This window comes from Balaenoptera borealis (genome assembly GCF_965194805.1).
Source record: "Balaenoptera borealis genome assembly, chromosome: 6".
Lineage (NCBI taxonomy): Eukaryota > Metazoa > Chordata > Mammalia > Artiodactyla > Balaenopteridae > Balaenoptera > Balaenoptera borealis.
In genome coordinates, this window is record NC_138863.1 from 129,184,804 (window position 1) to 129,207,852 (window position 23,049).

Below are 23,049 nucleotides of genomic sequence, written 5' to 3' on the forward strand. Positions count from 1 at the left end.
CAATTCTGCCCACCAGAAAGAAAAGATCCAGCCTTATCCACCAGAAAACAGGCACCAGTCGCCCCCACCAGGAAGCCTACACAACCAACTGAACCAATATTACCCACTGGGGGCAGACACCAAAAACAAGGGGAATTACGAACCTGTAGCCTGCGAAAAGGAGACCACAAACAAAGTAAGGTAAGCAAATGAGAAGACAGAGAAATACACAGCAGATGAAGGAGCAAGGTAAAAACCCACCAGACCAAACAAATGAAGAGGAAATAGGCAGGCTACATCAAAAAGAGTTCAGAGTACTGATAGTAAAGATGATCCAAAATCTTGAACATAGAATGGAGAAAATACAGGAAACGTTTAACAAGGACCTAGGAAAACTAAAGAGCAAACAAACAATGATGAACAACACAATACATGAAATTAAAAATTATCTAGAAGGAATCAATAGCAGGATAACTGAGGCAGAAGAATGGACAAGTGACCTGGAAGAAAAAATACTGGAAATAACTAGTGCAGAGCAGAAAAAAGAAAAAAGAATCAGAAGAATTGAGGATAATCTCAGAAACCTCTGGGACAACATTAAATGCACCAATATCTGAATTACAGGGGTCCCAGAAGAAGAAGAGAAAAAGAAAGGGACTGAGAAAATATTTAAAGAGATTATAGTTGAAAACTCCCCTAATATGAGAAAGGAAATAGTCAATCAAGTCCAGGAAGCACAGAGTTCCATACAGGATAAATCCAAGAAGAAACATGCCAAGACACATATTAATCAAACTATCAAAAATTAAATACAAAGAAAAAACATTAAAAGCAGCAAGAGAAAAGCAACAAATAACATACAGGGAATCCCCATAAGGTTAACAGCTGATCTTTCAGCAGAAATTCTGCTAGCCAGAAGGGTGTGGAAGGATCTATTTAAAGTGATGAAAGGGAAAAACCCACAACCAAGATTACTCTACCCAGCAAGGATCTCATTCAGATTCAATGGAGAAATTAAAACCTTCACACACAAGCAAAACCTAAGAGAATTCAGCACCACAAAACCAGCTTTACAACAAATGCTAAGGAACTTCTCTAGACAGGAAACACAAGAGAAGGAAAAGACCTACAATAACAAACCCAAAACAATTAAGACAATGGTAAAAGGAACATACATATCGATAATTACCTGAAATGTAAATGGATTAAATGCTCCAACCAAAAGACATAGACTGGCTGAATGGATACAAAAACAAGACCCGTATATATGCTATCTACAAGAGACCCACTTCAGACCTAGGGACACATACAGACTGAAAGTGAGGGGAGGGAAAAAGATATTACATGCAAATGGAAATCAAAAGAAAGCTGGAGTAGCAATTCTCATATCAGACAAAATATACTTGAAAATAAAGAGTATGACAACAACAAAGAAGAACACTACATAATGACAAAGGGATCAATCCAAGAAGAAGATATAACAATTGGAAATATTGATGAACCCAACATAAGAGCACCTCAATACATAAGGCAAATGCTAACAGCCATAAAAGGGGAAATCAACAGTAACACAATCATAGTAGAGAACTTTAACACCCCACTTCTACCAATGGACAGGTCATCCAAAATGAAAATAAATAAGGACACACAAGCTTTTAATGATACATTAAACAAGATGGACTTAATTGATATTTATAGGATATTCCATCCAAAAACAACAGAATAGACTTTCTTCTCAAGTGCTTACGGAACATTCTCCAGGATAGATCATATCTTGGGTCACAAAATAAGCCTTGGTAAATTTAAGAAAATTGAAATCTTATCAAGTATCTTTTCTGACCACAATGCTATGAGACTAGATATCAATTACAGGGAAAAAACTGTAAAAAAAATACAAACACATGGAGGCTAAACAATACGCTACTATATAACCAAGAGATCAGTGAAGAAAAGAGGAAGTCAAAAAATACCTACAAAGAAATGAAAATGAAAACACGATGACACAAAACCTATGGGATGCAGCAAAAGCAGTTCTAAGAGGGAAGTTCATAGCAATAAAATCCTACCTCAAGAAACAAGAAACATCTCAAATAAACAACCTAAGCTTACGCCTAAAGCAATTAGAGAAAGAAGAACAAAAAAAACCCCCAAAGTTAGCAGAAGGAAAGAAATCATAAATATCAGATCAGAAATAAATGAAAAATAAATGAAGGAAACAATAGCAAAGATCAATGAAACTAAAAGCTGGTTCTTTGAGAAGATAAACAAAATTGATAAACCATTAGCCAGACTCATCAAGAAAAACAGGGAGAAGACTCAAATCAACAGAATTAGAAATGAAAAGGAAAAGTAACAACTGACACTGCAGAAATACAAAGGATCATGAGAGATTACTACAAGCAACTATATGCCAATACAATGGACAACCTGGAAGAAATCGACAAATTCTTACAAAAGCACAACCTCCCGAGACTGAACCAGGAAGAAATAGAAAATATAAACAGACCAATCACAAGCACTGAAATTGAAACTGTGATTAAAAATCTTGCACCAAACAAAAGCCCAGGACCAGATGGCTTCACAGGCAAATTCTATCAAACATTTAGAGAAGAGCTAACACCTATCCTTCTCAAACTCTTCCAAACTATAGCAGAGGGAGGAACACTCCCAAACTCAGTCTACAAGGCCACCATCACCCTGATACCAAAACCACACAAAGATGTTACTAAAAAAGGATTCTTCAATATATGCAAATCAATCATTGTGTACACCATATTACAAATTAAAGGATAAAAACCATATGATCATCCCAATAGATGCATTAAAAGCTTTCAACAAAATTCAAAACCCATTTATGATAAAAGCTCTTCAGAAAGTAGGCATAGAGGGAACTTACCTCAACATAATAAAGGCCATATATGACAAATGCACAGCCAACATCAATCTCAATGATGAAAAGCTGAAACCATTTCCTCTAAAATCAGGAACAAGACAAGGATGCCCACTCTCACCAATATTATTCAACATGGTTTTGGAAGTTTTAGCCACAGCAATCAGAGAAGAAAAAGACATAAAATGAATCCAAATCAGAAGATAAGAAGCAAAACTGTCACTGTTTGCAGATGGCATGATACTATACACAGAGAATCCTAAAGATGATACCAGAAAACTACTAGAGCTAATCAATGAATTTGGTAAAGTAGCAGGATACAAAATTAATGCTCAGAAGTTTCTTGCATTCCTATACACTAATGATGAAAAATCTGAAAGAGAAAATAAGGAAACACTCCCATTTACCATTGCAACAAAAAGAATAAAATACCTAGGAATAAACCTACATAAGGAGACAAAAGACCTGTACACAGAAAATTATAAGACACTGATGAAAGAAATTAAAGAAGATACAAACAGATGAAGAAATATACCATGTTCTTAGATTGGAAGTATCAACATTGTGAAAATACTATACTGCCCAAAGCAATCTACAGATTCAATGCAATCCCTATCAAACTAACAATGGCATTTTCACAGAACTAGAACAAAAAATTTCACAATTTGCATGGAAACACAAAAGACCCCGAATAGCCAAAGCAATCTTCAGAAAGAAAAATGGAGGTGGAGGAATCAGGCTCCCTGACTTTAGACTATACTACAAACCTACAGTAATCAAGACAGTATGGTACTGGCACAAAAACAGAAATATAGATCAATGGAACAGGATAGAAAGCCCAGAGATAAACCCACGCACATATGGTCACCTTATCCTTGATAAAGGAGGCAAGCATATACAGTGGAGAAAAGACAGCCTCTTCAATAAGTGGTGCTGGGAAAACTGGACAGCTACATGTAAAAGTATGAAATTAGAACACTCCCTAACACCATACACAAAAATTAACTCAAAATGGATTAAAGACCTAAATGTAAGGCCAGACACTATCAAACTCTTAGAGGAAAACATAGGCAGAACACTCTATGACATAAATCACAGCAAGATCCTTTTTGACCCAGCTCCTATAGAAATGGAAATAAAACCAGAAATAAACAAATGGGACCTAATGAAACTTAAAAGCTTTTGCACAGCAAAGGAAACCATAAACAAGACCAAAAGACCACCCTCAGAATGGGAGAAAATATTTGCAAATGAAGCAACTGACAAAGGATTAATCTCCAAAATATACAAGCAGCTCATGCAGCTCATTATCAAAAAAACAAACAACCCAATCCAAAAATGGGCTGAAGACCTAAATAGACATTCCTCCAAAGAAGATATACAGATTGCCAACAAACACATGAAAGGATGCTCAACATCACTAATCATTAGAGAAATGCAAACAAAAACCACAATGAGGTATCACCTCACACTGGTCAGAATGGTCATCATCAAAAAATCTAGAAACAATAAATGCTGGAGAGGGTGTGGAGAAAAGGGAACCCTCTTGCACTGTTGGTTGGGATATAAATTGATACAGCCACTATGGATAACAGTATGGATGTTCCTTAATAAACTAAAAATAGAACTACCATATGACCCAGCAATCCCGCTACTGGGCATATACCCTGAGAATACCATAATTCAAAAAGTGTCATGTACCACAATGTTCATTGCAGCTCTATTTACAATAGCCAGGACATGGAAGCAACCTAAGTGTCCATCAACAGATGAATGGATAAAGAAGATGTGACACATATATACAATGGAATATTACTCAGCCATAAAAAGAAATGAAATTGCATTATTTGTAGTGAGGTGGATGGACCTAGAGTCTGTCTTACAGAGTGAAGTAAGTCAGAAAGAGAAAAACAAATACAGTATGCTAACACATACATATGGAATCTAAAAAAAAAAAAAAGAATGGTTCTTTAGAACCTAGGGGCAGGACAGGAATAAAGATGCAGATGTAGAGAATGGATGTGAGGACATGGGGAGCGGGAAGTGTAAGCTGGGATGAACTGAGAGAGTGGCAATGGGCATATATACACTACCAAACGTAAAATAGATAGCTAGTGGGAAGCAGCTGCAGAGCACAGGGAGATCAACTCAGTGCTTTGTGACCACCTAGAGGGGTGGGCTAGGGAGGGTGGGAGGGAGGGAGATGCAAGAGGTAGGGGATATGGGGATATATGTATACGTATAGCTGATTCACTTTGTTATACATCTGCAACTAACACAACAATGTAAAGCAATTATACCTCAATAAAGATGTTTTTTAAAAAACCCACTCATCAAAGTGGGTATAAACGTAACACATCTCAACACAATAAAGGCCACTTACGACAAACCCACATTCAGCCTAATGCTCAATGGTGAAAAGCCAAATGCCTTCCTGCTAAACTCAGTAAAAAGACAAAAATGCTTCCATTTAACATAGTATTGGAAGTCCTAGCCACAGCAATCAGAAAAGAAAAAGAAATAAAAGGTATCCAAATTAGAAGGAGACAGGTAAAACTGTCACTATTTGCAGATGACATGATATTTTATTTAGAGAACTCTAAAGTTTACACCCCACAACTATTAGACCTAATAACGGAATTCATCAAGTTTGCAGGATACAAGATTAATATACAGAAATCTATTGCATTTTTAAACACTAATAATGAAATATCAAGAAGAGAAAGTAAAAAAAAAAATACCTTGTTAAAAATCTCATCTAAAAAGAAACTTAGGAATAAACTTAACTAAGGGAGGTGAAAGACCTATATAATGAAAACTATAAAAATTGATGAAGGAAATTGAAGGTGGTTCAAAGAAATTGAAAGATATTCTGTGCTCTTGGATTGGAAGAATTAATATTATTAAAATGGTCATACTACTGAAAGCAACCTACAGACTTAATACAATCCCTATCAAAATACCCATGATATTTTTCACAGAATTAGAATAATTCTAAAATTTATATGGAACCACAAAAGGCCCCAAGTTGCCAAAGCAATCTTGAGAAAAAACAACAAAATTGGAGGTATAACCCTACCAGACTTCAAACTATACTACAAAACTACAGTAATCAAAACAGTGTAATATTGGCACAAAAACAGACACATAGATCAATGGAACAGACTAGAAGCCCCAGAGATAAACCTACTCACCTACAGTCAATTTATGACAAAGGAGGCAAGAATATACAGTGGAGAAAAGACAGTCTCTTCAACAAGTGATGCTGGGAAAACTGGACAGCCACATGTGAAACAATGAAATTAGAGCACTCCCTCACACCATATATAAAAATGAACTTAAAATGGTTTAAAGACCTAAATGTAAGACAAGACACCATAAAACTCCTAGAAGAGAACATAGGCAAAACATTTTCAGACATAAATCGTAGTAATATTTTCTTAAATCAGTCTCCCAAGCCAAAAATAAATTAATTAATAAAAACAAAAATAAATAGGACCTAATCAAACTTAAAAGCTTTTGCACAACAAAATGAAAAGACAACCTACAGAATGGGAGAAAATATTTACAAATGATGGAACTAACAAGGGATTAATATCCAAAATACACAAACAGCTCGTACAACTCAATATTAAAAAAACCCAAACAATCCAATCAAAAAATTGGCAGAAGACTTAAATAGACATTTTTCCAAAGAAGACATACAGATAGCTAACACGCACATGAAAAGAAACTCAATATCACTAACTATTAGAGAAATGCAAATCAAAACCACAATGAGATATCACCTCACACCTGCCAGAATGGCTGTCATCAAAAAGTCTACAAATAACAAATGTTGGCCAGGATGTGGAGAATCCTTGTACACTGTTGGTGGGAATATAAAATGGTGCAGCTACAAACTACTCCTGTATAGCACAGGGAATTATACCAATTATCCATTATTTGTAATAATCTATAATGGAATATAATCTGTAAAGATATTGAATCTCTAAGTTGTACCCCTGAAACTAACACAATACTGTAAAACAACTATATTTCAATGAAATACATATATATAAAATAACAGCTTTGGACAATATGTAACAACACTGATAGTATTTATAATATACAATTACATAAAAGAAATATAAAATGACATTTACTATTTACTATGAGCACAAAAATGTAAAAATACATATTACATATGGGAGAAGCTCAGAAGGGAATACAGGTAAATGCCAGTAGATAGTAATAATTGTTGTAAAATCATTTTTCCCCTTCAATTTCCAAATTTTTAACAATTTACTTTGGCTTGGTAATGGTAAAAACAATAATCAATTCATGACAGATGAATTGGTCATGTCAGACAATTCAGTCTGACAATATACTATATTTAATCCATATCAGATCTTATGTGCTATTTTATAATAAAAGGAGCATTCATTCAAAGTTTTCTGGGATTTGAGATTCAAAACCATGCTATATTTAGATAAGGGAATGAGAAAGGGAGTGAAGAAATGGGGGAGGCTGTGTGAAACATTGTTTACTTTTTCTATGAAGGAAACTAGCATATTAGAAAAATTCATTCATCTTTAACTTGGCAGTTTTGTTTCTTCTATGTCATTTAAAATGTATAAACAATTTATTCCTCTCTCTTGGAGGCCTCAAGTAGCAAAGGGGTGGAATTCCTCAGTGAGGACAGGGGGAAAGCAGCATCAAGAAGTATCCTGCATAATTCCAGGGCTGCATCTACAAGAGGAGGCTCAGAATCCCAAACATAAGGGTCAGGGTGCCACCAGAATGAAGTCTGCTTTCTCTATTTTTTGTTGTTTATTCCCTCTGTTATAGGATTATTGTTAAAAGAGAGCAAAATCAGAGCTGGGGAGGATGGCATAGTAGGAAAACTCTGAGCTCACCTCCTCCCACGGAAACACCAAAATTATAACAATTTACAGAGCAACTATCAGTAAGAAAGAATTGAAGGCATAAAAGATCTTCTACAACTAAAGATATGAAAAAGCAACCACAAGATGGATAGGAGGGGTGGAGATGCAGTATCCCCTGAGTGGGCAACCACAAATGGAGGGTAATTACAATTGCAGTGGTTCCCCCCAAAAGAACAAGAGGTTTGAGCCCCACATCAGGCCCCCCAGCTGCACAAGGAAGATGAGCCCCCAGAAGGCCAGTGGGGCTTACCTTCAGGAGAGTCAGAGAGCTGTGGAAAATAGAGTCTCCACTCTTAAAGGGCATGCACAAAATCTCACATGCTCCAGGATCCAGGGCAGAAGCAGTAATTTGAAAGGAGCCTGTGTCAGACAGACCTGCAGATCTTGGAGAGCCTCCAGGAGAGGAAGGAGGTAACTGGAGCTCACCCTGGGGACATAGAAGTGGGTGGAAGAGCTTTTGGGGAGCTCACTCTACCGTGAGGACATTGGTGTTGGCGAGCATCACTTTGGAATCCTTCTTCCAGATTATAAGCACCAGGACCCAGTCTCACCCACCAGCCTACTGATACCAGTACTGGGACACCTCAGGCCAAGCAACCAGCTGGGTGGGGACACATCCCCACCCACCAGCAGGCCCACTGCCTTAGGACCTTCCAGCCACCCAAGGACACAGCCCCACCCACCAGAGGGCACAGAACATGGACCCACCCATCAGTATACCAGCACTAGCCCCAAGACCACTGTGGAGTGTTGGGACCCAGCCCCACTCACCAGCAGGCCAACACCAGCTCCAGGACACCCAGGTCTTAGAGCCAGAGACATTGGTAAGCAGCTCCACAAAAAAAGTAAGAGCCAGCACTTACCCCAGAATGCCCAGGGCCCTGTCTCTGCCCACCAATAAGCCGACACCAGCTTTGGAACAGCTTGGGCCCCTCAGCTAGCCACACCAGGATTTGGACCCACCTACCAAAGAGCTGACACCAGCTCCAGAACCTCCTGGGCTCTGTAGCCAGAGATCCCAGGATCCAGCTTGGCCAACCAGCAGACTGACACCAACTCTGGGACCCCCAGGGTCCTGAAGCCAGAGACCCCAGCACCCTGGTATACCCACCAGCAGTCTGGCACCAGCCCTGGGACACGCCCCCCCGCCATAAGCCCCACCCATCAGCAGGATGACACCAGCTCCAGGAGCCCCCCAGGCCCAGCCCAGCCCACCAATAGGCTGACACTAGATCCAGGACCCTTGACCTTTTTTTTTTTTTTTAAGAGAAGTAAGCCTCTATTTTCTTGTTTCACAAATAAAGCTGGCTGAGTTGGTTGCTTTTTGGTGATTAGTCAAAGAGATCAACTCCCATATTCATCTGGCTCCTCTGACCCTCCATTTGCTTCAAGTTTGGCTGTGGCTGTGGCAGCAGTAGGAGCAGCAGAGTTTGCAGCACTAGCCCTGCAACCATTTGGGCTCTGCAGCCAGCCACCTTGTGACACAGCCCCACCCATCAGCTGCCAGAATCCTTTGCAAAAGGCAGGGCCTGGCAACCAGCCGGACCAGGGGCCAGTCACCCCACCAGACCACCCACAGTAGTCAGCCCATCACAACAGAAGGACCCACACAGCCCACATAGGGGGCACCCCTAGAGTAGTTAGCTCTGGTGACCAGAGGGGAGTGCCCTGCTGAGACATATAGAACATTTCCTCCATAAGGCCACTTCTCCAAGATACAAAAATGTAACCATTCTACCTAATGCATAGAAATAAAAATAGAGAATTAGGTAAAATGAGGTGACAGAGGAACATGTTCCAAATGATGGAATAAAATAAAACACCAGAAGAACAAAGCAAAGTGGAGATAAACAATCTACCTGATAGAGTTTCCATGGAAATGACCATAAAGATGCTCAACAAATTCAGAAGAATGGATAAACACAGTGAGAAGCTTACCAAAAACTTAGAAAATATAAAGAAAAACCAAACAAAGCTGAAGGATACAATAACTTAAATAAAATATACACCAGAAGGAGTTTTGCAGCAGATTAAATGAGACAGAGGAACAGATCAGTGAACTGGAAAAGTAATGAGAATCATGCAAGCTGAATAGAAAAAAGAAAAAAGAAAATTTTTTTAATGGAACAGTTTAAGAGACTTCTGGGACAACATCAAGCATACTAACAAACATTCTCATTATAGGGGTCCCAGAAGAAGAAGGAAAGAGAAAGGGGCAGAGAACTTATTTGAAGACATAACTGCTGAAAACATTTCTAACCTGGGAAAGGAAACAGACATCCAGGTCCAGGAAGCACAGATAGTTCCAAATAAGATCAACCCAAAGAGATCTACACCAAGATACATTATAATTAAAATTACAAAAATTAAAGATAAGGAGAGAGTAATAAAAACAGCAAGGGAAAAAAGCTAGTAATGTATGAGGAAACTCCCATAAGGCTATCAGCTGATTTTTCAGCAGAAACTCTGCAGTCCAGAAGGGAGTGACTTGATATATTCAAAGTGATGAAAGGGAAAAACCTACAACCAAGTATACTCTACCTGGCAAGGCTTTCATTCATATTTGATGGAGAGATCAAAAGATTTACAGACAAGCAAAATCTAAAAGAGTTTAGTACCAGCAAACCACCTTTAAGGGACTTCTCTAAGCAAAAAAGAAAAGGCTACAACTAGAAATATAAAAATTACCAAAGGAAAAATCTTATTGGCAAAGGCAAGTATACAGTTAAGGTAGTAGATCAACCACTTATAAAGATAGTAGGAGTTTACAAAAGCAGTAGAATCATCTATGTCTGCAGTAAGTAGTTAAGGGGTACACAAAACAAAAGGATGTAAAATCTGATGTCAAAAACAGTAAATGTTGAGAGGGAGTAAAAATGCAGGGTTGTTAAAAAGCATTCAAACTTAAGAGATCAGTAACTTAAAATAAGCATGTATATATATATATATAGATTGATAAACCTTTAGCCAAACTCATCAAGAAAAAAAGAGAGAGGGCACAAATCAATAAAATCAGAAATGAAAAAGAAGAAGTTACAGAAACACAAAAGATCATAAGAGATTGCTACAAACAATGAAATGGGCAACCTGGAAGAAATGGACAAATTCCTATAAATGTACAACCTCGAAAGACTGAATCAGGAAGAAATAAAAAATATGAACAGATAAATTATCAGTAACGAAACTGAATTAGCAATTTTTAAAAACTCCCAACAAACAATGGTCCATGACCAGATGACTTCATGCATCAATTCTACCAAACATTTAAAGAAGCATTAACATCTATCCTTCTCAAACTATTCTTAAAAACTGCAGAGGAAGGAACACTTCTGAACTCTTTCTACAAGGCCAGCATCACCCTAATACCAAAACTAGACAAAGATAGCTTCTTTTTTTAAACAAAGAAAATTACAAGCCAGTATCACTGATGAACATAGATGTAAAAATCCTCAACAGAATATTACAAAACAAATTCAACAATACATTAAAAGGATCATACATGATGATCAAATAAGTTTTATCCCAGGGGTGCAAGGATGGCCCATTATCCACAAATCAAAGTGATATACCACATTAACAAATTGTAGAATAAAAATTATATTATCACCTTGATAGATGCAGAAAAAGCTTTTGACAAAATTCAACATCTATTCATGATAAAAAAACTCTGAAAAAAGTGAGTATAGAGGGAATATACATCAACATAATAAAGGCCACATATGACAAGCCCACCATTAACATCATACTCAATGGTGAAAAGCTGAGAGCATTTCCTCTAAGATCAGGAACAAGATAAGGATGTCCACTCTAGCCTCTTTTATTCAGCAAAATATTGGAAGTCATAGCTACAGCAATCAGACAAGAAAAAGAAATAAAAGAAATCCAAGTTGGAAAGGAAGAAGGAAAACTGTCACTGCAGATGACATGATACAATACATAGAAAATCCTAAATACACCACCAAAAAACTACTCGAACTCATCAATGAATTTGGTAAAGTTGCAGGATATAAAATTAATATATAGAAATCTGTTCATTTCTTTATACTAACAACAAACTATCAGAAAGAGAAAGCAAGAAAACAATTCCATTTACAATTGCATCAAAAAGAATAAAATATCTAGGAATAACTCTAAACAAGAAGGTAAAACTATAAGATGTTGATGAAAGATATTCAAGGTGACAAAAACAAATGGAAAGGTATATTGTGCTCAGGGGTTGGAAGAATTAATATTGTTAAAATGACCATACTACCCAAAGCAATCTACAGATTCAGTGCAATCCCTATCAAAATACCAATAGTATTTTTCATAGAACTTGAACAAATAATTCTAAAATTTGTATGGAAACATAAAAGACTCCAAATAGCCAAAACAATCTTTAAAAAGAGCAAAACTGTAAGTATCACACTGCCTGATTTCAAACTATACTATAAACCTACAGCAATCAAAACAGCATGGTACTGGCACACACAAAAAAGATACATAGCTCAATGAAACAGAAGAGATAGCCCAGAATGAACCCACACTTACATGGGCAATTAATCTATGACAAAAGGGTCAAGAATATACAACGGGGAAAAGATAGGCTCTTCAATAAATAGTATTGGGAAAACTGGACAGCTACCTGCAAAAGAATCAAACTAGACTACTTTCTCACAACATATACAAAAACAAATTCAAAATGAATTAAAGGCTAAATGTAAGACACAAAATCATAAAACTTCTAGAAGAAAACATAGGCAGTATGCTCTTTGACATCCGTCTTACCAATATTTGGGGGGATATGTCTCCTCAGAGAAGGGAAACAAAAGCAAAAAAAAAAATGTACACATCAAACTAAAAACCTTTTGCACAGTGAAGGAATCTATCAGCAAAACAAAAAGTCCACCTACTTAATGGGAGAAGATATTTGCAAATGGTATATCAAAATAAGGGGTTAATATCCAAAATATAGAAAGAACTCATACAGCTCAACAACAAAAAAACCCAAAAAACAAAAAACAACCAATTAAAAACATGGGCAGAGTACCTGAATAGATAATTTTACAAATAAGACATATAGATGGTCAATAGACACATGAAAAGATTCTCAGCCTCACTCATCATCAGGGAAATGCAAATCAAAACCACAATGAGATGTCACCTCAGACCTGTCAGAATGGCTATCGTCAAAAAGTCTATAAATAACAAATCTTGGCAAGTATGTAGAGAAAAGGGAACCCTCATACACTGTTGGTGGGAATGTAAAATGATGCAGACACTATGGAAAACAGTATGGAGGCTCCTTTAAAAACTAAAAATAGAACTACTATATAATGCAATTCCACTCCTGGGAATATATCTGGAAAAAATGAAAACACTAATTTGAAAAGATATATGCACTCCTATGTTCATTGCAGCATTAGTTACAATAGTCAAGATATGGAAGCAACCTAAGTGCCCAAAAATAGGTGACTGAAAACAGAAGATGTGGTGTATATATATATAAACACACATATACATACAATGGACTATTACTCAGCCATAAAAAAGAATGAAGTACTGCCAATTGCAGCAACATGGATGGACCTAGAGGGTATTATGCTAAGTGAAATAAGTCAGACAGAGAAAGACAAATACTGTACGATTTCACTTATATGTGGAGTCTAAAAAACAAAACAAATGAACAAATATAACTAAACAGAAAAAGAGTCACAGATAAAACAAACTGGTAGTTGCCAGAAGGAGGGGTGTGGAGAGAAGAGAGAAACAGGTGAGAGAGATTAAGAGGTACAACTTCCACTTACAAAATAAATGAGTCACAGTATTAAATGTACAGCATGGGGAATACAGTCAATAACTAAGTAATATCTTTGTATGGTGACAGATCGTAACTAGACTTGTGATCATTTTGAAATATATAGAAATATTGAATCACTATGTTGTGGATGAGGAAGTAACATGGTATAGTAGGTCAACTATACTTCAAAAAATAAACAAACTCAGACAAGATCAGATTTGTGGTTACCAGAGTCAGGGGCTTGGGGAGGGGGAATTGGATGAAGATAGTCAAAAGGTATGAACTTCCAGTTACAAGATAAATAAGTGCTAGGGATGTAATATACAACACAATGACTATAGTTAACACTGCTGCATGTCGTATATGAAAGTTGTTGAGAGCCAATCCTAAGAGATCTCATCACAAGGAAAACAATTTTTTTCTATTTCTTTAATGTTGTATCTATATGAGATGACAGATGTTCACTAAACTTATTGTGGTAACCATTTCATATGTATGTAAGTCAAATTATCATGCTGTACACCTTTAACCTGTACAGTATTATGTGTCAATTATATCTCAATAAAACTGTAAGTAAAAAAAGAAGATAAAATCATGACTGCCATATACATGTGACATGAACACATATCAAATATTTTATTTAACTCATTAATTACAGGAAACCAACAAGAAAAAGAAACCATACATATATGGGCAATTAGAAATGTTGAACTGAATTGAAAAATCAGTGTAAAACTGGACAATTCATTCCATCAGACACACTTCAAATTTATTTCTTGGGATGAGAATCATTTGTATTGTCATCAGTTTTCAGATCAGTTGTAAACAATGAGAAGATATAGATAACCTAGGAGGGCTCCATACATAGTTTCCTATAGATAACACCAGTCATCTTTTTGGTCCATTTAGCCTTTCACAATTTTTCTCTCCTCCTCTCCTCTACCTTCGCGGCAGGCAGCCTCTGACATGCCCCCAGTGATCCACTCCAGGTGTTCACACCCTTGTGTGATCCCATCCCCTTCAGTATGGGCCCACACAGCAAAAGTGATGGGGAGTTACTTCTGTGATTAGGTTACAAAGAACTGTCTCTCATGCTTGCCCTGATGGAGCAGGCCTCCTGGCAAGGGACTGAGAACCTCAGTCTATCTGCCCAGGGGGAACTGAGCCCAGCCAACAATCACACAGACGAGTTTGGAAGCAGACCCTGCCCACCTGAACCGTGGTCAGCCCCAGCTGACCACTTGTTCTCAGCCTGTAAAAGACCCTGAGCAGAGGATCCAGCTAAGCCATGCCCAGATTCCTGACTCACAAAACTGTGAGAAAATAAACGTGTTGTTTTAAGATGCTGAATTTTGGAGTTTGTTGCATGCCACTAGATAACTTAACACACTCTTCCTTCCTGCTTTCCGTGTTACCTATACCCTGATTTTAATAGCTCTAAGAAAATACTTACTAACCAGTTTGTACACAGGTGATGTAACTGATCTGATTTCTATTTTTATTATCTTTTGGATTTACAATAGCCACATTTTAGAAGTAGCATTCATTCAAAACAGGCCAGGAAAGTGATCTAATGCTGGAAAGATTCTTGCAGAATATCTGGACATTTTTCCCACAAAAAATGTGAGAGGACTATGCTCAAGGAAATCCGGTATTTGTGAATTCCACATTCACAAGATAAAATTGTTTTAAACTCACCTCCACTCCGCGAGGAATGAGCCAAAATCCTGGTCCACAGGACCCCAGCAGCTCTGCCCAGCTGCCCCACTGGGGTAGGGGTTCAGAGAGTCTGCCTTGCTGTCTCCCTGCTGTGGCCTATGGTTGCTGGTGTTGAGTCCCACCAGCCCCGGCCCTCCCAGGCCAGCACTCATGGGAGCAGATGTCTGATGTATCTCCATCTCCAGCACACCAGAGGTCAGCCTGCCATCTTTGTTCTCTAGGTGCATGTTTCTGTTGCCACTCTTCTCACTAGAGTCAGCCAGAAAGAAACCACTGTTGATAAAAAGCAAACTGTGAATATCACTTTTATCTTGGGGAATTCATACTACTGAATGGTACAGTAGAAACACTTCTTATAACAAGGCCCTTCCCATGTTTCAGCATCTAATATCATATGGAAAAAAGTGTATGTTCATCTCCAAGAATGAATATTTTAGCACATTTCACACTAGCAGTGACCTAACTATTCAACAACAGAGCATTAGTTAGGTAAATTGTGATATGTGCATAGTAGGAAATACTATGCAAACATAAACATCCTCTAGAGATACTGACATTGGGAAATGTTTAAAATATGGTAAACACCATTGATACACTGGGATATATCTCTTGAAATAAACAAGTACATAGAATATACATAGAACAGAAAACCAAAAAGACACAGCCTCTAAAGTATGGCTACCTTTGTGTGGCGGAGGTACAGATGATTCAGGCTTTCTCCTTTGTCTTTGTCTAGGCTACAGCTTTAACGATTTCTGCATCTAGAAAATTAATACTCTTGCAATGAGACAATAATGATACCTATTACAAAAATGAGAAAAATCACCATACTTGCAAGGTTATGGTGTCCTGATTTCGGGATTATGTTTTAACCCATTACCATTTTATTTGTTTACAGTTGGGTGAAGTGAGTACAATTCATGGGTACACCACTCCTTGTCACCCAATTCACAGAGGCTCGCAATGCCCCATGATCACAAATTCTGGAGGGCCCAGGATGTGTGGGAGTCCAAGCAGGTACAAGGTCAGTGAGTTATGTCTACAGCTGAGTAAGTGGGGGCGGGGTGTGCTCACAGCCCAAAAGCCCACACTTTCTGATGGAACAAGAATTTACTTTAAATACAGAAAGGCAACAGCTTTTGAAGAAACCCGAATGACCAAGGAAGTCGTACTATTTTCTTATTGCTCTGATTTCCCTACTTTAACCCATCACTTACATTGAAAAGATGACTTACTCATCAGTAAGCAGACGGCAGAGAGTGTTGATAGAATGTACTTGTATCAAAAGACAAAACAAAAATATTAGAGTTAGTTTCACGCAATGTTTCCATTACCCGGTCAGAATAAACTCCATATGCACATTTGAACTACACAATGAAAACACAACTTGTGTGACTTCCGGGATTCCACCTACAAGTTAAATGCTCTCATATTTATATTTTAAACTGATGTTGCACAACATAAAGATGAACAATAAAATTTATGCTAATAATTAAATTTTTTAATTTTTCTTTACTTAGAATAGCAATTTAAAACACCATGACAAGTCAAGAGACTGTGGAAGAAAAGAAAATCTTTTATATTGTAGGACTGTTAACGGCACTTTTTCCTGCTTTTTGAACAAGGGACCCCACATTTTCATCACATACTGGGTCCCACTCTCTCCCTCTAACAGAGTTATCTTCTTAGCTCTCCACTGCCATCTTCTCCCCTCCTTAATGTACTCCAGCTGCCATTGGAATACACCACCCAACCTTTACTACACTGGCTACTGTCTTCCTGGCCATGTCCCACCTTCATTCTTCGACGATTTGGGCCCCAGCTTATGGTCTCTCTCTCTCTCTCCCCACCCCTCCCACCCACTACTACACTTGCTGTTATTTTTTGGCTTCACCATCTACACCCTGGGCTCTAAGTTTTGTGAGTGCCTCTCCAGCACTTGCCTGCTCCCATGTCAGCCAACATGTCCTCACTCCCCTTTCCCAGTTGAGATTCTGTGGTAAAGCAAACACACTCCTTTTACTTGCCTCCTCTTACATTCTGTCAAGTTCACCTGATATATGAGTTTTCTATTATTGCATAATAAATTACCACAAAATAAGTAGCTTAAAATAATACACATTTACAATCTCAGAGTTTCGGTGGCTCAGCGGTCACTGGGGCAGGCTTAGGTAGGTCTTATGATTAGGCTCTCAAGTGTCATTGGGCTGGGAATCAGCTTCCAAGATCACTCAGTGCTGGTAGAATTCACTTCCTAGTGGCTACAGGACTGAGGACCCAGCTGCTTGCTGGCTGTCGGCTGGAGGCCACCCTCACTTCCTACAGGCTTCCTGCAGCTCTTTGCCATGTGGACCCCAACATGTCTGTTCACTTCATCAAGGAACAGCAAGAGTCTCCAGAGCGAGTCAACTAACAAGGAAGAATTTCATGTAATGTAGCCATCAAAGAGTAACATCCCATCCATCACCCTTGCCATATTCTATTGGTTGGAAGCCAGTTAAAGGTCCCACTCTCACTCAAGGGCAGGGGGTCATCACACAAGAGTGTGAACACCAGACAGTGGGGATCATAGGGCCCACCCTAGAGTCTATCTGCCACGTGGCAAGACCCCAAACCTGACTTGCCCACTCTGAGCCACCACTTAAGTGGCTGAATGTGGCCACGGAGAACCCTGGGTGCTGCTGCTGGTCTCACCTGGCCTCCACAGGCAGGGTTCTCCGTTGGCCCCAGCACTGCCCAGCAATCCTACTGCATCTCCCAAGTCAATTTTCACTCCTGCTCTCCTCCACCTCCCTCCTTAAATCCCTATACATCTTCCCTCCTTTCTAGTCTCAGCTACTGACTTTGCCTCTTCCTTCCTTCACTGAAGGAATCAGCCAGAGTCCAAGAAGGAAATGGAAGCTTCTCTGAGTACATAACCACAGAAGCTGCTTACATGGGAGGTAGACATGCTGAGAAGCTAACCAGAGGCCGAAGTACCCAGCCTTCCAAGGACACGCTTGCCTGCAGCCCTACTGGGTACAATGGAGCCCACCCACTCTCACCTGTTCAGACTGCTTCATTACATTTTTTCCTCCTTCTCTCCTAAATCATTCAGGCTAGCATGCAAATATACTATCAACACTAAAAAATTACATCTCAGGACTTGTGCTCCCAGGAACATAGAGTAAAATTACTATTCCCGCTTCTTCCTGCTAAGTACAATGAAAAACCTGACATTTTATATAAAACAACCGTAAGAAGACTCTGAAAGCTGGATAGAAGGTGGCAAACAAGTTAGGGACCCAAGAAATGACACAGCAGTGGGGCTGTGTCCTTGGATTTTTATCATGTCTCATATATCCCAGACAGGGTGCTGAAGATGTCAGCTACCTGGAAACACCAACAGATAGAGACCAAAAAAGCCCCAAGAAAGGCCTGCCCTCTCTAGCCAAAGGAATATGAATGTGGCAGCCTAGTAGGATAGAAAACTTTTAGACACTACTCTACTGCAGCCTAACACTGTAGACCCAAATTTACCCAGACAGCAAAGGCCAAGTGGTGAGCCTAAACTCCCAGGCTCACCAGGCTATAATAAGGGGCCCGGTCCCCCATTCCCACTGGGGTGGTCAGAGAAGGAAAATAAGGAGCTGGGACGTTCATCTCTGCTGGGTGCTAGGGAGTCCAACTTCCTCCTTATGCACACCCCCTACCAGGTAGGTGGTGACCAAGAGTGGGGAACCTGAACTTCAGTCCCACCTTGCAGTAAGGGAAACACCTCCTTGGTGAGGTGTCAGAGCAGGCCAAGTAGACAGAACTTTCACCACTGCAGTAGTGAGGCCACATCACAACTGTGTCCCTGGAGGCCACATGAGGAGCACTAATGAGGTGACCTTATTCCTCCCATCCAGGAAGGTATCAGCAGAGGCCCAGTAGGGAGCCAGATCTCCCACACCACCACCCAGAAATAACAAGGAATCCTTCCCTACCATGATATCAACTGAGGCCAAGTGGGGAACTTGGATTTCTAATCGCACCTGGCAGCAATGAGGCAGTACTAGGCCCTTCTGCTGGAGTGGTGTCAGAGGAAACCAGCTAAACAGAAAGTTTAAATAGGTATTAGAGCCTCATAATACTTGAAATGTGCAAGTTTCAATCAAAATCCCCTGTTACAGTGATAACCAAGGAAATATCAACTTGAAAGAAAATAGATGACAACACTAAGGCGACAGGGATGTTGGAATTATCTGACAAAGAGTTTTAAGACAGCCAAAATGAAAATGGTTCAACAGGCAATAACAGACACACTTGGAACAAATGAAAAACTAGAAAGTCTCAGCAAAGAAGAACCAAATGGAACTGAAAAACACAATAGCAAAACTAAAAATTCAATAGATGGCTCAACAGCAAAATGGAGGAAACAGAAAAGAACTAATGAACTGGGAGTTAGAACAATAGAAATTACCTAATAAAAACAAAAGTGGAAAAAAATTAACAGACCCTCAGAGACCTGTGGGACTATAACAAAAGATATAATCTTCATGTAATGAGAATCCCAGAAGGAGAAGAGAAATACTATGTAGCTGAAAAAGTGTTTGAAGAAATAATGGCTGAAAACTCCCCAAATTGGACAAAACACATATATCTACACATCAAAGAAGCTTAGTAAAACCCAAAGAAGATAAACCAAAAGAAACCTACACCAAGATATACTGTAGTCAAACTTTTGAAAACTAAAGACAAAGAAAAAGTCTTGAAACCATCAAGAGAAAAATGAAGATGTACGTACAGGGGAAAAAATTCAAATAACAGAAACCATGGAGGCCAGAAGTGGCACCATATTTTTCAAGTAATGAAAGGAAGAACTGTCAACCCCGAATCCTTTATCTAGTGAAAATATCCTTCAGGAATGTAGGGGAAATCAGGACCCTAGATCAAAGAAAACTGAGAGAATTTGTTGCCAGCAGACCTATCCTAAAAGAATGGCCAAAGAAAGTTCTCTAAACAAAAAAGAAAGATTAAGAGAAGAAATTTTGGAGCATCAGGAATGTGAAAATAATAATGGAAATGGAAAAATAAGAGCAAATACATTTTCTCTGTCTTTTGGAATTTTCTACAATATGTTTGATTTTTGAAGCAAATATTGTAACACTCTCTGATATGGTTATCAATGTATGTAGCGGAAATATTTAAGACAATTTGCCACAAATTGGTGAGATAAAGAATAGAGAGGGACATGGGACCGTCAAGATGATGGAGGAGTAAGACACAGAGATCACCTTCCTCCCCACAAATACATCAGAAATACATCTACATGTGGAACAACTCCTACAGAACACCTACTGAACGCTGGTAGAAGACCTCAGACCTCCCAAAAGGCAAGAAACTCCCCACATACCTGGGTAGGGCAAAAGAAAAAAGAAAAAACAGACAAAAGAATAGGGACGGGACCTGCACCAGTGGGAGGGAGCCGTGAAGGAGGAAAGGTTTCCACACACTAGAAGCCCCTTCGTGGGCGGAGACTGTGGGTGGTGGAGGGGGGAAGCTTCAGACCCACGGAGGACAGTGCAGCCACAGGGGTGCGGAGGGCAAAGCGGAGAGATTCCCACACAGAGGACCGGCGCCGACCAGCACTCACCAGCCCAAGAGGCTTGTCTGCTCACCCGCCTGGGTGGGCGGGGGCTGGGAGCTGAGGCTCGGACTTCGGTCGGATCGCAGGGAGAGGACTGGGGTTGGCGGCGTGAACACAGCCTGAAGGGGTTAGCGCACCACAGCTAGCCGGGAGGGAGTCCGGGAAAGAGTCTGGACCTGTCGAAGAGGCAAGAGACTATTATTTTGGGGTGAGCAAGGAGAGGGGATTCAGAGCATTGCCTAAACGAGCTCCAGAGACGGGCATGAGCTGCAGCTATCAGTGCGGACCCCAAAGACGGGCATGAAATGCTAAGGCTGCTGCTGCAACCACCAAGAAGCCTGTGTACAAGCCCAGGTCACTATCCACACCTCCCCTCCCGGGAGCCTGTGCAGCCGCCACTGCCAGGGTCCCATGATCAAGGGACAAGTTCCCCAGGAGAACATACAGTGCGCCTCAGGCTGTCGCAACGTCACGCCAGCCTCTGCCACCACAGGCTTGCCCTGCATTCCAATTATAAATACCGTACCCCTCCCGCCCCCAGCATGAGTGAGCCAGAACCCCCCTAATCAGCCACTAATTTAACCCCATCCTTTCTGGATGGGAACAGAAGCCTGAGGGCAACCTACACGCAGAGGTGGGGCCAAAACCAAAGCTGAACCCCAGGAGCTGTGCAAACAAAGAAGAGAAAGGGAAATTTCTCCAAGCAGCCTCAGGAGCAGCAGATTAAATCCCCACAATCAACTTGAGGTGCCCTGCATCTGTGGAATACCTGAATAGACAATGAATCAACCCAAAATTGATGCAATGGACATTGGGAGCAACTGTAGACTTGGGATTTGCTGTCTGCAACAGACTTGTTACTGATTTTTATGTTTATCTTAGTATAGTTTTTAGCACTTGTTATCATTGGTGGATTTGTTTATTGGTTTGGTTGCTCTCTTCTTTTTTTATTACTTTTTTTAAAATTATTTTTTTATTTTTTCATTTTAATTTATTTTTTCTTTCTTTTTTTCCCTTTTCTTCTGAGCTGTGTGGCTTACAGGATCTTGGTGCTCCAGCCTGGTGTCAGGCCTGAGCCTCTGAGGTGGGAGAGCCGAGTCCAGGACATTGGACCACCACAGACCTCCCGGCCCCACATAATATCAATTGGTGAGAGCTCTCCCAGAGATCTCTGTCTCAATGCTAAGACCCAGCTCCACCCAACGGCCAGCAAGCCCCGGTGTTGGACTCCCCATGGCAAACAACTAGCAAGACAGGAACATAACCCCATCCATTAGCAGAGAGGCTGCCTAAAACCATACTAAGTTCACAGACAGCCCAAAAAACACCACCCAACGTGGTCCTGACCACCAGAAAGACAAGATCCAGCCTCATCCACCAGAACACAGGCACCAGTTCCCTCCACCAGGAAGCCTACACAACCCACTGAACCAACCTTACCCACTGGGGGCAGGCACCAAAAACAAGAGGAACTACAAACCTGCAGCCTGCAAAAAGGAGACCCCAAACACAGTAAGTTAAGCAAAATGAGAAGACAGAGAAACACACAGCAGATGAAGGAGCAAGGTAAAAACCCAGCAGACCAAAGAAATGTAGAAAAAATAGGCAGTCTATCTGAAAAAGAATTCAGAGTAATGATAGTAAACATGATCCAAAATCGTGGAAATAGAATGGAGAAAATACAAGAAAGGTTTAACAAGGACTTAGAAGAACTAAACAGCAAACAAAGGATGAACAACAATAAATGAAATTTAAAATTCTGTAGAAGGAATCAGTAGCAGAACAACTGAGGCAGAAGAACGGATAAGTGACCTGGAAGATAAAATAGTGGAAATAAATACCGCAGAGCGAATAAGGAAAAAAGAATCAAAAGAATTGAGGACAGTCTCAGAGACATCTGGGACAACATTAAACCCACCAATATTTGAATTATAGGGGTCCCAGAAGAAGAAGAGAAAAAGAAAGGGTCTGAGAAAATATTTGAAGAGATTATAGTGGAAAACTTCCTTAACATGGGAAAGGAAATAGTCAATCAAGTCCAGGAAGTGCAGAGAGTCCCATACAGGAAAAATCCGAGAAGAAACTCGCTAAGACACATATAAATCAAACTATCAAAAATTAAATACGAAGAAAAATATTAAAA

General features: G+C 39.7%; 1 protein-coding gene across 2 annotated transcripts in view; it reads right to left on the bottom strand.

Moving 5' to 3' along the window:
* Nucleotides 1-23,049, bottom strand: part of OCA2 (OCA2 melanosomal transmembrane protein) — a 299,659-nt gene that overhangs the window by 261,981 nt on the left and 14,629 nt on the right. For both annotated transcript variants that reach the window (XM_082395480.1, XM_082395481.1), the window contains exon 2: nt 15,275-15,568. In XM_082395480.1, the coding sequence (XP_082251606.1) occupies nt 15,275-15,568 (294 nt within the window). The remainder of the gene's footprint in view (nt 1-15,274; nt 15,569-23,049) is intronic.